Genomic DNA, 13,995 nt, shown 5'->3' with positions numbered 1-13,995 from the left:
TCAACAGTGTCACAGGGAGCAACAAGGGGCCCCTTGCAACACAGAAAGACCCACACTCAGGGTGGGCACAGGGTGGGCAAAATGGCAGATCCAACTAGCAGCCAAACTCCATTTCCCAGTAGCCCTTGCCCACACAGCTGGGGCCAGTCTCCATGGCAACCCCAGCTTTACCTTATCACTGATGCAGCTGAGGTCTCCATGGAGACTGGCCTCAGCCACATGGGCAGGGGCTGCTGGAAATGGATTCCACTGCCTGCCCAGACAGTTTGGGCATAGGTGAAGCCTCCCAAAGTGTGCTATCTATGAACAATGCCTTGTAGTTGGCAGTGTTTGAAACTGTATTTAATGTTTTCTTTGCCTTTGTTTTCTATAATAAACTTGTTCTTTGTGTTTACATTGTTTGCGAGGAGAGGATTTTGTTTATGCAGGACACCCTAGTAATTTATTTAGTGTTTCCCAGGTGGTCTGGGTGGGGGCTTGAGCCAAGGTAAAATATATTTAGACCCCAGAATTGAACCTGGCCCTCGTTGCTGCCAACCAGTTCCTGGCAGAAGTGTTCTAGTTACACTACTGAAGGGAATCAGTGACACTCAACAAAATGCACATAGCTGGACAGGTGCTCCCATCATTACATGACACTACAGGCCAGATCTGGGCTGCAGATAGTAGGACACCATTCCCAGCTGCAAAGGATACCAAGAAACACCGCTATTCTCATTATGACAGCTGCAGCCCTCCATAAAGGCAAGCATTTTGAGCCTAAAATACACTTCCCCTTCTTTCATAGCTAACAGAAGAATCAGATTCACAGGTCAAAAAGGAAACATCCAGTCTGAAGCTGGATTAAAGCACATCTTTCAGAATCCATCTAATCTAATTTTAAAGGCTTTACACAGCAGCAAATAACTTAAACCAGTAAGTGGCTTCTAGGACTTTATCTCCCTTTCTACTAAGAAACTATTTTATTTCCAGGTTGCATTTGCTAACTTCATCTTTCAACATTGCATAGTGTTATGCTTCTGCCAGAAAAGTGGAAGAGATATGGGGCAGAGGGAGTCTATATGCAGTGATCGCAGTTTCATAGTTTCTAGGGTCAGAAGGGACCTGAGCAGATCATCTAGTCCAACCCCCTGCCATGGCAGGAAAGAGTACTGGGGTCAAATGACCCCAGCAAGGTGTTCATCTAACCTCCTCTTAAAAACCCCCAGGTTAGGAGCCGGCACCACTTCTCTTCGAAGTTGGTTCCAGATTCTAGCCGCCCTGACTGTGAAGTAGCGCCTCCGGATATCTAGCCTAAATCTACCCTCCGCCAGCTTGTGACCGTTATTCCTGGTCACTCCTGGCAGTGCTTGGGGGAACAGTGACCCCCCAGTGTCTGCTGGTCCCCCCTGACTAGTTTATAACAGGCCACAAGATCCGCCCTCAGTCTTCTCTTGTGGAGGCTGAACAGGTTCAGGTCCCGTAGCCTCTCCTCATAGGGCCTGCCCTGCTGTCCCCTGATCATGCGAGTGGCCCTCCTCTGGACCCTCTCCATGCTGTTGACATCCCTCTTGAAGTGTGGCACCCAGAACTGGATGCAGTACTCCAACTGTGGCCTGACCAGTGCCGCATAGAGGGGGAGGATCACCTCTTTGGACCTGCTCAAGATGCATCTGTGGATGCATGACAAGGTGCAGTTGGCCTTCCTGACTGCATCCCCACACTGCCAGCCCATGTTCATTTTGGAGTCATTTATGACTCCAAGATCCTTTTCCGCCTCCGTGCTGACAAGAGGAGAGTTCCCCAACCTGTAAGTATGGTGCCGGTTGTTCCTCCCCAGGTGCATCACCTTGCACTTGTCTGTGTTGAAACCCATCCTATTCTCGTCCACCCACCCTTGTAACCTGTCTAGATCTGATTGTAGCCTGTTGCATCCTTCTAGTGTGCCCACGTCCCCCCACATCTTAGTGTCATCAGCAAATTTGAACAGGGTGCTTTTTACCCCCTCGTCCAAATCACTGATGAAGATGTTGAACAGTGCGGGCCCGAGGACTGAGCCCTGGGGAACCCCACTGCCCACATCCTTCCAGGTTGAGAAGGACCCATCCACCATCACTCTCTGGGTGGGGCCCTCCAGCCAGTTGGTGACCCATTTGACTGTGTGGGTGTCTACACCACAGCCCCCCAGTTTCTTAATGAGAACGGGGTGAGGGACTGTGTCAAAAGCCTTCCGGAAGTCCAGGAAGACTATATCCACTGCCACCCCTGCATCTAATGATCTGGTGATCTGATCGTAAAAGGCTACCAGGTTGGTCTGACAGGACCTGCCACTGATGAACCCGTGTTGCTTGCCCCTAAGCATGCAGTCCCCTGCTGGCCCCTCCTGGATGTGTGCCAGAATAATTTTCCTCGAACAGCTTGCCTAGGATCGAGGTAAGACTAACTGGCCTATCATTTCCCGGATCCTCCTTCCTCCCTTTTTTGAAGATGGGAACCACATTGGCCCTCTTCCAGTCCTCCGGCACCACTCCTGAGCACCACGAGTGCTCATAAAGCCGTGCCAGGGGTCTTGCAATGACCTCGGCCAATTCCTTTAGAACTCTAGGGTGGAGATCATCCAGACCGGCTGACTCGAATATGTCCAGCCCCTCTAGAAGCTCCCTAACTAAATCCTCGCTAACCCTTGGCCCAGGTGTGCCTCCCCCGGGGCCCGAGGGGGGCCCAGCAGGGAGGTGGCTGTTCTGGTCCCTACTTAGGAAGATGGAGGCAAAGAAATCGTTAAACATGTTAGCTTTGCCTTCTGGTGTGACGACCAAATTTCCCAATGCGTCCTGCAAGGGCCCCACATTACCCAGGACCTTCTTTTTACCCCCTATACATTTAAAAAAGGGCTTCTTATTGTCCTTAATCTGGGAAGCTAGTCCCAGTTCCATCTCTGCCTTGGCCTTCCTAACTACCCCCCTACATCCCCGAGCAACTGCAGAATAGTCCTCCCTGGTGATGACCCCTTCTTTCCATTGGATGTAAGCCTCCTTTTCAGCTAGGAGACATTCCCAGATGCTTTTGGTGAGCCATGGAGGCTTGTGTGCTCTCCTGCTCCCTTTGATCCTCATTGGGATTACCTTCCTTTGGGTTTGGAGAATCATCTCCTTAAGGAGCGACCACTCTCCTTGGACACCTGGCTCCCCCTCCCCCCGGGACCTCAGCGCTTCTCCAACTATCCTCCTTAGCTCGCTGAAGTTTGCCCTCCTAAAAACTAGGGCCACTGCCTTACTACATGCCTTTGCCACCTTGCGCTGGATGGTGAATTCCAGCAGGTGATGATCGCTGTTGCCCAGGTGGTCGAGCACCCACAGCCCCCTCACCAGGTCACCACCCGTGGCCAGCACTAGGTCCAACAAGGCGTCTCCTCTGGTGCGGCTGTGTACCTCCTGGGTTAGATTGAGGTCCTGCACTCTGGCCAAGAACCTACATGAGCGTTCAGACCTGTTACTTTTAACCTGTAACTCATGTTACTTTTCAACCTGAAGTGAATAGTTTAAGTTGCTTAAGCCTCATATCATAAGGCTTATTTTCTAACACCTGGATTGTGTTTGTGGCCCTTCAAGCTCTTCCTGTATTTCCATATCCTTCTTAATGTCTGGATATCAGGACCTATTAGCATTGAGGCTCCAGTTAGAAGTGTCCATTGGCTTTGCAAAGTGTTGATGCTCTCAGGTCTGAGCTGATGAGCAGTCTTCAGTTCTTCTAGATGTCCTCCTTAGCATTTGGTAGTACTTTTTATTGGGAGCCACCCTAAACTCTTTTTGAAAGATATAAATCCACTAAACCAATCAATAATTCAATGCTTCCAGCTAGGACAGGGGCGGGCAATTATTTTGGGTGGAGAGCCGCTTACTGAGGTTTGGCAAGCCATTGAGGGCTGTGAGGGTAGCTCCACCCCTTGACAGGTGTCCCACCCCCTGGTCACCATCCCTGCCTACTGCTGCTTTCACAGCTTCCCTGCCTCCAACTGCCACAGCTCCCCTCCACGCCCCCACCAATGGCTCTGGCTCTACATGGCTCCCAGCCAGTGCCAGGGCCACAGCAGCTGGCTCAGCTAAGTCCTGAGGACTGGGGCAATCCCTACAATCCTTCTCTGCCTCCCCCTTCTTATCTGAATTTCCCTCCAGCACAGGGAAGCAGGAATAGCCTCAGGGGTTCAAGACAGAAGCCTCTACTTGGCACAGGGCTTCTGGCTGGACGTCAGGGGGCAAGGCAGCCAGGCCTTGCTTCTGCAGCTGCTAAATCATGCCTGCAGCTTCCCCTGGGTCCTACTGCTCCTGGCTTCTGTCAACTTTGACAGGCAACCAGGGACAGATATGTATTGATTTTTAAAATTTTTTAAGGGCCCCGTGGGCCAGATAGAATGGCCTGGCGGGCCGGATTCAACCCATAGGCTGCATTCTCCCTATCCCTGAGCTAGAAGAATACCCTTCAAATGCTTCTATTTTTTCTGGTGACAGATCTTTATCCTACTTAGTCTGTTACACCTTTGCCTCATCAGACCTGCTGTGGTCCTGACTCTAAGTACCCGAGGATATTTTCCAAATATCTGATTCTTCATAAGGTGGCCAGGTGCTTCAAAGAAAAAAATCTTCTCCACCATCAAGTCTACTAGACTGTACACCCTGCAGACTAACACCCCACTCACCTCAAGCATAGTTTGTCTGGTGCAGGTGACCTTTTTGTATTTTGTAGTGCACCCTTTCAAAACATAATTTAATGATCAAGTAAGAGCCAGATGGGGAGAGGCAATGAATACTTACCTCCCTGTACAGGGCCAGGCAGGGATAAGCAACCTTATCTCCTCACATCCCACAGCACTCATACCGTAGCACCCTAATTGAGAATAGGGCAATAGGTTGACAGCTCTTTTCAAGGCAAAAACATGCCACAGGTTCTCAAACTCTCTTAAAAATCCCAGGAAGGATGTATTTGCAACACATTGGCAGAAAAGGTGAACCATGTAATGTTCATTAACATGGGTGTTTGTTCTACTATGAGCATTTCCCATGCTTTGTGGTTGCTACGCAGGGCTGGGAGGGAACTTCCATTCCCCCAGACTACTTGCTGCTAGACAGGTCAGGGGTGTTTGGGTGTTAGCTGTAGCCAAAGCTGGGGATTGGGACTGGGGTGTGCCAATGTTCTTGTTGGGACTTAAACTCCAGAGGTTTCTGACTAGAGGGTCTTGCCCCTCTGCTGATGATCAGACCAACTGCCATATTTGCAGTCAGGAAAGAGCTTTACCTCAGGGTCAGATTGGTATGGACTGTGGGGAGGGGGGGGTTTCCTTCCTTTGGAGCCTGGCCTTCTACCTAGTTCTTTTGAGTATATATATTGGCATTTTATAGAAGCAAGACATGGGAAGCTATGATTCCTCTGCTTTACTTGCGGCAGGTTAGGGTGTTAGGTCGGTGTTGTGTCAGAGTTGACTATGTAGTTTTGCTAAGAAGTTAGACAATGGATTTGTATAGCATGGTTTGGATAGGGATGAACCTTTCTCAGACAGTGTATTGGGGTAGGTGACCCCTCAAGGTCCCTTCCAGCTCCTCTTTTCTATGATTACATGGCTATATTTTATTTTTGTTTGAAATCTTAAGAGTTAATATATATTCTATGTTTTACTTATATTTAGTTTATCATTCAGAAAGTCTTAATCCTTCTTACAACTGCAAGAATTCTCTGAAAATTCTGTCTGATTAATAAGATACCTGAAGGGGAATAAATGTGCAACTATATTTCATACATAAATGGAGAATGCTTGCACAATATACTACTCATAAATGATCTCTGCTCCGCAGATCAGTTATGACCTCTGTGTTAGACATGGTAACCAATGGCAGCAAGATAAAACAAAAACAGCAAGAATGATTAATTTTTATGACCCTCAGTCAAAGAAAAATAGCTGAGAAAAATCATTAGAAAGAAGTAAGTTACCAGAATGATTATAATATGATAAATACAAGCAAGAACCATTTTACATCCAGTTTGAAAGAGTTAATAAAAATGTACACAACATGCACACAGTAAAATCTTTCTCCAAAATCTGAAGAAAAATAAGGCAGAAGGCTCAGATGGATTAATAGTCAAAATTCCAAGGCTCTAAGAAGGTAACTTAACTCCTGTATTATTAGTACATGTATTTTAACGAGCTCATGCAAGGAGATATTCCCTCCTCTTGGAAGGAAGCAAGGATAATGTTTATTTCTAAATAAGGAAAAGACAGGGTTAAGTATTCATCACATGGATTTCATTAATAAATGTTGATGCCAAAAATGTTTAGCAGATAAACTAGGGGGTATATTAATTATACATGTACCCAGATCAAATAGATTTTTTATAACCAGACAAACTGTAGCTATTAGGAGATCCCTTGACTTGGTATATAGCATACAGAAAAAACACAACTTCGGTTCTTTTACTTTCTTTAGATGCAGAAAAAGCCTTGGAATGAGTAGAATGGGACAGACCACATGCTGTACTAGAAAAAATGGTTTTGCATAGAATTTCTAAACTTATCTCTGCTTTACATAAGGACTTGGGAGTCCTTATATGGATAGTATAGGTGATAATTTATAAGTATTGCATATAATTTCCTTTATAAAGATAACAGCTTTAACCTCATGCAATTCCTCTGTATTCCACCTATACTGAAATTGTTTCTATACTTCCCTGAATAAAAAGACTTTTAAACTCTTTTCTCCCTTTTATCTCTTTCCTACCAAACAGGAAAGACGTATATTAAAAAGATCAAATACAATTTATGAAGTCAAAGCCATGTTTAATACATGCATCAAGTTTTACTTTTTGGAATAAATATACACTGAATTTCTCTACATCTGAATTACGTCTAGACTGTTTCCATCTATTTATTGACTATTAAGATTTCACTTAAAGAATTAATAAAAACCTACTGATATGTACACCTTAGTAAGCAAATTTGTTCTCAGCAAAAATTCTGTTTTTCTTCAAGGCATTTGAGAATCACCTCAGACAAATAAGCTGAATTGGTGTTTAAGTCATGGCTTTCCAAAAAAGTCACTTCCTTTTTCCTGTACCTTCCAACTTTGAGTTAAAATTGTTATGAAGGGACCATTTAGGGAAGAAGTTCATCTTTTGTCAGAGGAAGGTAACAAATCATTCCTAAACCAAAACAGGCTTAATTAAGAAGCAATAATGAACATACATATAGATAATCATTAACACAATACTGGGGGCAGAGAGGAAGATTTTCAAAGACAGGCACCTAATTTTCATTAATTTTCAGAATTAGGCCTTCATAATATTTACTGAATGAAATGGTAAGCTAAACATTTGGACTCAAAGGGACACTGACCACTTTTTTTTTTTTTTTTTAAATACTCAGGAGAATTTGGACTTTTGCTTTAAAGTGAGTTTCAATATTTATTTTTCCAAGTAGTATACATTCCCAAGGCAAAAATACATTGTCCTTGGTAATGGAATATAGCCACCAAGTGCTCTCCCTTCCTGTAATGTAGCTGGCTTTTTCAGAACCTAGCTCTTGAATGTCTCCCTGGTAATCACTCAGTAAAGGACAAAATAAATCAAGTGAAAGGCACTTATCTGCATGCCTCAACCTATTTCCTTGGTATCATACAAGTGTATGAGTGAGAAGATGACTTAGCTCCCATCTGTCCCATTCTCCAATGTATGCAGATCCCTGGGACCTCCTCAGGCCCCAGAGGAGGCACATCCAGGCCAAGGATCAGTGAGGATCTAGTCAGGGAACTTCTGGAAGGACTGGACGTATTTAAATCAGCTGGTCCTGATGATCTCCACCCCAGAGTACTGAGGGAATTAGCTGAGGTCATTGCAGGACCCCTGGCACAGCTTTACAAGCACTCGTGGTGCTCTGGTGTGGTGCCAGAGGACTGGAAGAGGGCCAACGTGGTTCCCATTTTGAAAAAAAGGGAGGAAGGAAGACCCAGGAAACTAAAGGCCAGTTAGTCTTACCTCGACCCTGGGCAAGCTTTTTGACAGAATTATCCTGGTGCATGTCCATGAGGGGCCAGCAGGGGAGATTATGCTTAGGGGCAATGAACACGGGCTCATTAGAGACATGTCTTGTCAGACCAACCTGGTGGCCTTCTACGACCAGGTCACCAAATCCTTAGATGCAGGGGTAGCAGTGGATGTAGTCTTTCTGGACTTTAGGAAGGCCTTCAACACTGTCTCTCACCCCATTCTCATTAAAAGACTAGAAGACTGTGGTGTCGACACCTACACAGTCAAATGGGTCGCTAACTGGCTGGAGGGCCGCACACAGAGTGTGGTAGTGGATGGGTCATTTTTGACCTGGAGGGAAGTGGGCGGTGGAGTTCTGCAGGGCTCAGTCCTCGGGCCCACACTGTTCAACATCTTCATCAGTGACTTAGACGAGGGGGTAAAAAGCACCCTGTTCAAATCTGCTAATGACACTAAGATGTGGGGGGGATGTGGGCACACTAGGAGGAAGGAATAGGCTGCAATCGGACCTAGACAGGTTACAAGGGTGGGCAAATAAGAACAGGATGGGATTCAACACTGACAAGTATAAGGTGCTGCACCTGGGAAGGAACAACCAGCACCACACCTAAAGGCTGGGGAACTCCCTTCTCATCAGTGCAGAGGCAGAAAAGGATCTTGGAGTCATCATCGATGCCAAAATGAACATGGGCCGGCAGTGTGGGGAGGCAGTCAGGAAGGCCAACCTCACCTTGTCATGCATCCACGGATCCATCTCAAGCAGGTCCAAGGAGGTGATCCTCCCCCTCTATGCGGCACTGGTCAGGCCGCAGTTGGAGTACTGCATCCAGTTCTGGGTGCTGCACTTCAGGAGGGATGTGGACAACATGGGGAGGGTCCAGAGGAGGGCCACTTGCATGATCAGGGGGCAGCAGGGCAGGCCCTACGAGGACAGGCTACGGGACCTGAACCTGTTCAGCCTCCACAAGAGAAGGCTGAGGAGGGATCTAGTGGCTGTTTACAAACTAGTCGGGGGGACCAGCAGGCATTGGGGGAGTCCCCGTTCCCTTGGGGCACTACCAGGAGTGACTACAAATAACAGTCACAAGCTGGCAGAGGGTAGATTCAGGCTAGACATCAGGAGGCGCTACTTCACTGTCAGGGCGGCTAGGATCTGGAACCAACTTCCAAGCAAAGTGGTAAGAGCGCGCCGGCGTTTGCGCAGGCATTCACGCCGGCGGGCGGGCTGGGAGGGCCAGGAGTGGGACTCCTGTACGGGTAGGACGTAGACACCACACAGGTCTACAAACAGCAGCTTAGAATGGTGTCTACGAGGAGTGCTGCTAGGGCCTCTGCCCAGGGGGACAAGGCTAACCGGGGCTGGTCTGAGGCCTCCACCCAGACCGAGCCCATGGGGAAGCTGATGTCCCCCTACCTCCCGGCTTGCGGGGGATCCCCAGCAGGGCCGGGGGGGGCAGAGATTGGGAGCCCCCACACCTGTCCGGCAGGTGCCCGGCTTAGGGCTCTGGAGGCACAGGTGAGGGAGCTCCGGGAGGAGGTTAGCAGGCTGAGGGGGATCAGGGAGGCGGAGGAGGAAATTGACAGTTATTTCCTTTCCCTGCAGGACCAGGCACCCAAGGAAGAAGCAGCCCAGGGAAGGACCTCCACGGCAGAGTGGCAGACGGTCACAGCCAGGACCGGAGCGGCTCGCAGCGAGCAGGTACAAGCTTCTCCAGTCCGACTGGAGAACAGGTACGAGGCCTTGGCGACTCTGCAGGAGATGGAAAGGGAGGAGGAAACCCTTGGGCAGGAAGAAATGCCACATTCTTCACATTCCAAACAGATCAAGAGATCTGAGAGGACCCAGAAGAGGAGGAGACGCGTGCTCGTCATAGGCGATTCCATCCTGAGAGGTATGGAAGGGCCCATTTGTCGCCAGGACCCTTCAGCACGAGAGGTCTACTGCCTGCCTGGAGCTAAGATTCAGGATGTGACGGAGGTAATCCAGGCCAGGATCAAGCCCACCGATTACTACCCCATGGTCCTTGTCCATGTGGGTACTAATGATGCGGCCAGGAGAACCCCCGATCACCTGATGGCGGACTACCAGGCTCTCGGCAGCGTGCTGAGGGAATTTGGTGCACAGGTGGTATTCTCTTCCATCCTACCAGTGAACGGACGTGGAAGACGGCATGAGAACTGCATCCGAGAGACCAACTGGCGGCTTCGGCAGTGGTGTCTCGAGGCAGGCTTCGGCTTCCTGGACAATGACCCACACATTACAACGAGGGACATGCTCAGCTGGGATGGGCTTCACCTGTCCCCCAAAGGTAAGCGTGTGTTTTCTTCCAGGTTGGCGGATCTCCTCCGGCGGGCTTTAAACTAGGCTCGTCGGGGGGAGGGGAAGATGAGGGTGGGGGAGGCTGTGGACCACCAAACCAGGTGGCACCCACAAGGACAGCCCAGCCTGAAGAAAGAGAGCTTTGGGAACGTGAAAGGCAGGGGGTGGACAGCAATACGGCACAGGTAAGGAACGGGAAGGTTAGGGACAAAAAGCCCTTTAGGACTTGGAGCGAGGGGGTAGCAAAAGCACCAGTCACAGGGCTCAAGTGCCTATATACTAATGCTAGGAGCATGGGGAACAAGCAGGATGAACTAGCGCTCCTGGTTGCACTAAACGACTACGACTTAGTGGGGCTGACGGAAACCTGGTGGGATCCATCCCACGACTGGGCGGTACATATTGAGGGCTATAGATTGTACAGAAAGGACAGAGTGGGGAAAAGGGGGGGAGGGGTTGCGCTCTATGTTAAGGAGCAATATACATCAACCCTCATCAAGACAGAATCAAAGGATGAGGAAGTAGAAGGACTGTGGGTTAGGCTACATGGGGGGCAAGGAGAAAAGGATTTGGTGGTAGGGGTCTGCTACAGACCCCCACATCAAGGGGAAGAAATAGATTTGGGGCTCCTGAGGCAACTCTCAGAGACCATAAAAGCTAAAGAGGCGGTGGTCATGGGGGACCTAAACTACCCGGACATCTGCTGGGAGACACAGACAGCAAAGTCCCACCGCTCACGCAGGTTTCTAACCTGTGTACAGGACCTCCACCTGACGCAGGAGGTACATGGTCCCACTAGGGGGAATGCCTTACTGGATCTGGTATTGGCAACGGGGGATGACATAGTAGGGGACCTACAGATCGGTAGCCATCTGGGGGACAGTGATTACCTAAAAGTACAATTCAACATAAGGCGTCGAGTGGGTAAGGTAACCAGTAGGGTGAACGTGCTGGACTTTAGGAAAGCTGATTTCAGCAAACTCAGGCGATTAGTGAAGGATGCACTGCAGAGTAGTAGTTTTGAAACGATGGGAGCCCAAGAAGGGTGGCTGTGCCTTAAGGAAGCTATCCTTCTCGCACAAAGCGAGACGATCCCCGTGCGAGGTAAGAGGGAAAGGGGCCAGGAGGCTTCCCTGGCTGACCAGAGAAATCCAGGGCAGACTAAGGGCCAAAAGGGGAGCACATAAAAAGTGGAAACAGGGAGAGATCACCAAAGAGGAATATACCTCTTCTGCTCGTGCTTGTAGGGAGGCAGTTAGACAGGCCAAAGCTACCATGGAGCTGAGGATGGCAACCCAAGTAAAAGACAATAAGAAATTGTTTTTTAGATATATAGGGAGTAAAAGGAAGGCCCAGGGAGGAATAGGACCCCTGCTAAATGGGCAGAAACAATTGGTGACGGACAGAGGGGACAAGGCTGAACTCCTCAACGAGTTCTTCGCCTCAGTGTTCCTAAGCGAGAGGCATGACAAGTCTCTCACTGGGAGTGTAGGGAGGCAGCAGCAAGGCACCAGACTTCCATGCGTGGACCCTGAGGTGGTACAGGGTCACTTGGAGGAACTGGATGCCTTTAAGTCGGCAGGCCCGGATGAGCTCCATCCGAGGGTACTGAAGGCACTGGCCGACATCATTGCAGAGCCACTGGCGGGAATATTTGAACGCTCGTGGCGCACGGGTCAAGTCCCGGAGGACTGGAAAAGGGCCAATGTGGTTCCCATTTTCAAGAAGGGGAGGAAGGAGGACCCGGGTAACTATAGGCCAGTCAGTCTCACCTCCATCCTTGGCAAAATCTTTGAGAAAATCATCAAGGCTCACATTTGTGAGAGCCTGGCAGGACAAATTATGCTGAGGGGAAACCAGCACGGGTTCGTGGCAGGTAGATCGTGCCTGACCAATCTAGTCTCTTTTTATGACCAGGTCACAAAACGCCTCGACGCAGGAGGAGGGGTGGATGTCGTATACTTGGACTTCAGGAAGGCCTTTGACACGGTATCCCACCCCATACTGGTGAACAAGTTAAGGGGCTGTGACTTGGATGACTGCACAGTCCGGTGGGTGGAGAATTGGCTGGAGGGTCGCACCCAGAGAGTTGTGGTGGATGGGTCGGTTTCGACCTGGAAGAGTGTGGGCAGTGGGGTCCCGCAGGGCTCGGTGCTTGGACCGATACTCTTTAATGTCTTCATCAGCGACTTGGACGAGGGGGTGAAATGTACTCTGTCCAAGTTTGCAGATGACACTAAGCTATGGGGCGAAGTGGACACGCCGGAGGGCAGGGAGCAGCTGCAAGCAGACCTGGACAGGTTAGACAAGTGGGCAGAAAACAACAGAATGCAGTTCAACAAGGAGAAATGCAAAGTGCTGCATCTAGGGAGGAAAAATGTCCAGCACACCTACAGCCTAGGAAATGACCTGCTGGGTGGCACGGAAGTGGAAAGGGATCTTGGAGTCCTAGTAGACTCCAAGATGAACATGAGTCGGCAGTGTGACGAAACCATCAGAAAAGCCAATGGCACTTTATCGTGCATCAGCAGATGCATGACAAATAAGTCCAAGGAGGTGATACTTCCCCTCTATCGGGCGCTGGTCAGACCGCAGCTGGAGTACTGCGTGCAATTCTGGGCGCCGCACTTCAAGAAAGATGCGGATAACCTGGAGAAGGTCCAGAGAAGGGCCACTCGTATGGTTAAGGGCCTGCAGGCCAAGCCCTATGAGGAGAGATTAGAGAAACTGGACCTTTTCAGCCTCCGCAAGAGAAGGTTGAGAGGCGACCTGGTGGCTGCCTATAAGTTCGTCAGGGGGGCACAGAAGGGAATTGGTGAGTATTTATTCACCAAGGCGCCCCCGGGGGTTACAAGAAATAATGGCCACAAGCTGGAGGAGAGCAGATTTAGATTAGATATTAGGAGGAACTTCTTCACAGTTCGAGTGGCCAAGCTCTGGAACGGGCTCCCAAGGGAGGTGGTGCTCTCCCCTACCCTGGGGGTATTCAAGAGAAGGTTGGATGTGTATCTAGCTGGGGTAATGTAGGCCCAGCACTCTTTCCTGCTTATGCAGGGGGTCGGACTCGATGATCTATTGAGGTCCCTTCCGACCCTAGCATCTATGAATCTATGAATCTATGGTGCTGGCTCCTACCCTGGGGGTCTTTAAGAGGAGGCTAGACAAACACCTTGCTGGGATCGTTTGACCCCAGTACTTTTTCCTGCCATGGCAGGGGGTCGGACTTGATGATCTGCTCAGGGCCCTTCTGACCCTACCAACTATGAAAAAGTTTTTGGTCATTGTCTACAAGTGAAAGTATTAATACATGCTCAGCATGTTTGGTCACTTGTTATTCAGGTATTTTCAAGAAAAAGAAAAAGGACGATGTGTATCAGGGCTGTTTCTGAGGGGACTGAGATCTAATTAGTCAAAGATAAGATGAGTGAGGAAGAAAGTGAGGTTTCTACTCTGCACATAGAGGATGGATAGAGCAGAAGTGGTTAATCCTGTAGAGTAGAGCAGAGTACTGCTTCTGTACTGTATGTTAAAATTGCTGAAATGCTTTGAATATGAAAAAATGTGTTTAAATGTCAACTGTCTTTTCTGGAACAATACAGACAGTTGATCATGGCAAAACATGTGAACATCAGGCAGTTTGGAAGATGACCTTTGGCCAACCCAAGCAG

The 13,995-nt window shown here is 49.0% G+C and overlaps 2 protein-coding genes across 6 annotated transcripts in view; one reads left to right on the top strand and one right to left on the bottom strand.

The window, feature by feature from the left end:
* The window catches only part of SLC16A10 (solute carrier family 16 member 10), a 119,085-nt gene that overhangs the window by 48,164 nt on the left and 56,926 nt on the right, over nt 1-13,995 (bottom strand). The gene's annotated exons all lie outside the window — the stretch shown is intronic.
* Nucleotides 9,239-12,511, top strand: LOC149873034 (uncharacterized). Of its 4 annotated transcripts, none has more exons than XR_016439831.1 (4): nt 9,239-9,738; nt 9,830-9,899; nt 10,158-10,316; nt 12,245-12,511. XR_016439831.1 is itself a non-coding variant. In XM_090031422.1 (4 exons), the coding sequence occupies exons 1-4, from the start codon at nt 9,308-9,310 to the stop codon at nt 12,310-12,312; spliced, it is 696 nt and encodes a 231-aa protein (XP_089887548.1). In that variant the 5' UTR covers nt 9,239-9,307; the 3' UTR covers nt 12,313-12,493. The 4 variants fall into 4 exon arrangements, 1 of the variants encoding a protein (XP_089887548.1); XR_016439830.1 differs by having other exon boundaries at nt 9,239-9,706; nt 9,830-9,985; nt 12,245-12,472; XR_016439829.1 differs by having other exon boundaries at nt 9,830-9,985; nt 12,245-12,419.

The sequence above is a fragment of the Crocodylus siamensis genome, chromosome 1 (assembly GCF_052110815.1).
Source record: "Crocodylus siamensis isolate JL-2025a chromosome 1, ASM5211081v1, whole genome shotgun sequence".
NCBI classification, from domain to species: domain Eukaryota; kingdom Metazoa; phylum Chordata; order Crocodylia; family Crocodylidae; genus Crocodylus; species Crocodylus siamensis.
Note: the sequence above shows the minus strand (reverse complement) of the source record. Positions and strands in the feature narration are given on the sequence as shown.

Excerpts from the sequence above, each read along its gene's own strand:
- LOC149873034 (XM_090031422.1), top strand. The coding sequence starts at position 9,308 with ATGGTGTCTACGAGGAGTGCTGCTAGGGCCTCTGCCCAGGGGGACAAG. Across the intron at positions 9,707-9,829 it reads GAGCGGCTCGCAGCGAGCAG|ATCAAGAGATCTGAGAGGAC; the intron begins GTACAAGCTTCT and ends CATTCCAAACAG. Across the intron at positions 9,900-10,157 it reads AGGCGATTCCATCCTGAGAG|TGAACGGACGTGGAAGACGG; the intron begins GTATGGAAGGGC and ends CCATCCTACCAG.